This window comes from Cebus imitator, unplaced genomic scaffold (assembly GCF_001604975.1).
Source record: "Cebus imitator isolate Cc_AM_T3 unplaced genomic scaffold, Cebus_imitator-1.0 Scaffold375, whole genome shotgun sequence".
NCBI classification, from domain to species: domain Eukaryota; kingdom Metazoa; phylum Chordata; class Mammalia; order Primates; family Cebidae; genus Cebus; species Cebus imitator.
In genome coordinates this window covers 686,774-690,046 of record NW_016107690.1, presented here as the reverse complement: position 1 = coordinate 690,046, position 3,273 = coordinate 686,774, and the positions used below count along the sequence as shown (strand labels likewise).

Genomic DNA, 3,273 nt, shown 5'->3' with positions numbered 1-3,273 from the left:
AAAAAAAAAAACAAAAAACAAAAAACACAATTTTTGTATTTTTTTACCATGTTGGCCAGGCTGGTCTTGAACTCCTGACCTCGGGTGATCTGCCTGCCTCAGCCTCTCAAAGTGCTGGGATTACAAGTGTGAGCCACTGTGCCTGGCCGGTTTTGTTTTTTCTATGAATGTCTTTCCATGTTTAAATGCTTAGAGGAAAAAAAAAAAAATAGAGGCAAAAATTGAGTGACATAAAAACGGCATGAAATTCAAATGTCAGCATCCAATCATCAGTAACGTTTTATTGGCTGCAGCCATGCCCACTCATTTACGTGTTTCCTGTGGCGGCTTTCAATTGTGTGTGTGTGTGCGTGTGTGTGTGTGTGTGTATGTGTGTGTGTGTATGAGACAGTTTTGCTCTTGTTGCCCAGGCTGGAGTGCAATGGCACAGTCTCTGCTCACTGCAACCTCTGCCTCCCAGATTCAAGTGATTCTCCTGTCTTAGCCTCCTGAGTAGCTGGAATGAAGGCGGCCACCACACCCGGCTAGTTTTTGTATTTTTAGTAGAGACGGGGTTTCAGCATGTTGGCCAGGCTGGTCTTGAACTCCTGACCTCAGGTGATCCACCCGCCTCAGCCTCCCACAGTGCTGGGAATACAGGCGTGAGCCACCACGCCCGGCTTTTTTTTTTTGTTTGTTTGTTTGAGACAGGGTCTCACTCTGTCGCCTGGGCTGGAATACAGTGGTGCAATCACAGCTCACTGCGGCCTCCACCTCTAGGCTCCAGCAATCCTCCTGCCTTGACCTCTCAAGGTGCTGGGATTACAGGCACCTGCCACCGTGTCTGGCTAATTTCTGTCTTTTTAGTAGAGACGGAGTTTCACCACATTGGCCAGGCTGGTCTCAAACTCCTGGCCTCAAGCGATCCTCCCGCCTTGGCCTCCCAAAGTGCTGGGATTACAGGCGTGAGCCACGGTGCCCGGCCCATCGCCAGGATTTATATCCACCCTGGGTGACCGGAGGTCCGGTCAGGGGGGTAGCAGGACCCCGCAGAGCCCCGCCACTCACCAGCAGGGGCAGCCAACACACGCTGGCCACCACCATGATCCCCAGGAGTTGGGCCATCATCTCCACCTCGCTGTCCCGGGGGCGCTGCTGGGCCGCCTCCTGCCCATGGTAGACGTGGCACAGGGTGGCCACGCTGACCGTGTTCAACACGAAGGACAGTCCGACCGAGAGGCCGCCCAGCATGGCAAAGAGCAGCCCAAACGCCACGTCCCCGGGCTCCGCGCCCAGCGTCAGGAAGCACCAGGAGCCCGGGTACTGCACGGTGTAGCGGCCCACGCCCAGCAGGGGCAGCAGGCCCAGTGCCAGTGCGGCCGCCCACACCAGCCCCACGGTGGCCCAGGCGCGGCGCTGCGAGGTGACCGCCGGGCGTGAGAAGGGCCGGGTGATGCCCACGTAGCGCTCCGAGGCCATGGTGGCCCCCAGCAGCAGCGGGCACAGGCCGAAGAAGACCATGACGACGCCCATGAAGCGGCAGAGGCGGCAGCTGGGGTCCACGGTGTGCCACTCCAGGAGGGTGGCGTGCTGGGACACCACAATGATGCCAGTCACCAGCAGCCCCAGGAAGTCGGTGAGGACGAGGCCGCAGAGGAAGGTGAGGAAGGAGGAGCGTGGGTGTGAGCCCCCCTGCCGGGCGCCCGCCAGCACGCTCAGGGCCAGCAGGTTGGAGGCCAGGCCCACCACGCAGAAGGAGGCGGCGAACCAGGGCGAGGCAATCAGCCGCCGCTCCTCCAGGGTGATGTTTGTGGGCCGGAAACAGGGCCCCAGGGAACTGCCGTTGGGCCACATGGCTCCGGAGCCCTGCGGGATCAGTCACCACCCCATCAGGCCGAGGCTGCAGACGGGGCTAGCTGGCACTGGTTCAGGCACAGCACACCTGAGAGGCAAGAGAAAGAAGATGTGCTTGTAATTCTGCCTTTCAGTGTAAGTAGCTCTGGTGAACTCCTGTACAACCTTCAATGCCCCAACTCAAATATCCCTTCCTTGTTTTTTGTTTTGTTTTGTTTTGTTTTTGAGACAGAGTCTTGCTCTGTCACCCAGGATGGAGTGCCATGGTGCCATCAAAGCTCACGGTAGCCTCAGCCTCTGGACCCACATGATCCTTCCATCTCAGCCTCCCAAATAGCTGGGACTACAGGCATGGACCACTCTACCTGGCTGATTTCTTTCTTTCATTTTTTGGTAGAAACGAAGGGGGGTGGTGTCACCCTGTGTTGCCCAGGCTGGTCTTGAAGTTCTGAGCTCAAGCGATCCTCCTGCTTCAACCTCCCAAAGTGCTGGGATTACAGGTGGGCTGCACCACCATGCTTAAATTTTTATTTTTAGTTTTTGTAAAAACAGGGTCTCACTATGTTGCCCAGGCTGGTCTTGAACTCCTGGCCCCAGATATTGCCTCCTTGAGGAAGCCTTTCCTGACTTAGCTCCGTCTCCACCCAGAGAGTATTCCACTGTTCCTGCAATGGGGTCCACCATTGTGCCTTTACTACCTCTGGACTTGTCAAGGGTAAAGACCAAGGCCATGTCTTCTGGGGTCCCTGGAGGACACCAGGAAGTATTTGTGGGTCCCAGAGATGGGCTGAGGAGCCCTAGATTTGAACTCTAGCCCTGGTGCTTATTATGTGACCTCAGGCAAGTGATTGCTACTCTCTGTGCCTCAGTTTCCCCATTGGTCACCTATCCAAGCCCTGGGCAGATTGCAGAACACATTTCAGCCATTGTGAAACAGAAATTCTGACACTGGCTGGGTGTGGTGGCTCAAGCCTGTATCCCCAGCACTTTTGGGAGGCTAAGACAGGAGGATCGCCTGAGTCCAGGACTTCAGGCCCAGCCTGGGCAATGTAGCAAGACCCCGTCTCTACAAATAATACAAAAATTAGCCTGGCGTTGTGTATGTCTATCGTCCTAGCTATTAGGGAGGCTGAGGTGAGAGGATCGCTTGAGCCCCAGAGGTCGAGGCTGCAGTAAGCTGTGATCGTGCCACTGCACTCCAGCCTGGGAGACAGAGCGAGACTCTGTCCAGTGTCAGGAGGGAGGGTGGGTAGCCAGCAGCTGGCCAAGAGTCTCTGGTTCTCACCGGGGCTCTGAGGTCAACTTTGAGTCACGACGTGTTGTGAATGTTAGGTGTGAGAGGCCCAAACTCGTTGGTATTTTAGGGGGACCCAGGGGATCTTTTGTCCCCACACGTGAGAATTGTGTGGATTCCTTTTTCTCCATTTTTTTTTTTTTTTT

At 55.7% G+C, this 3,273-nt stretch overlaps 1 protein-coding gene across 2 annotated transcripts in view; it reads right to left on the bottom strand.

The window, feature by feature from the left end:
- Window positions 1–3,273, bottom strand: part of TBXA2R (thromboxane A2 receptor) — a 15,407-nt gene that overhangs the window by 1,639 nt on the left and 10,495 nt on the right. For both annotated transcript variants that reach the window (XM_017507413.2, XM_017507412.2), the window contains exon 2: window positions 1,048–1,921. In XM_017507413.2, the coding sequence (XP_017362902.1) occupies window positions 1,048–1,833 (786 nt within the window). In that variant the 5' untranslated portion in view covers window positions 1,834–1,921. The remainder of the gene's footprint in view (window positions 1–1,047; window positions 1,922–3,273) is intronic.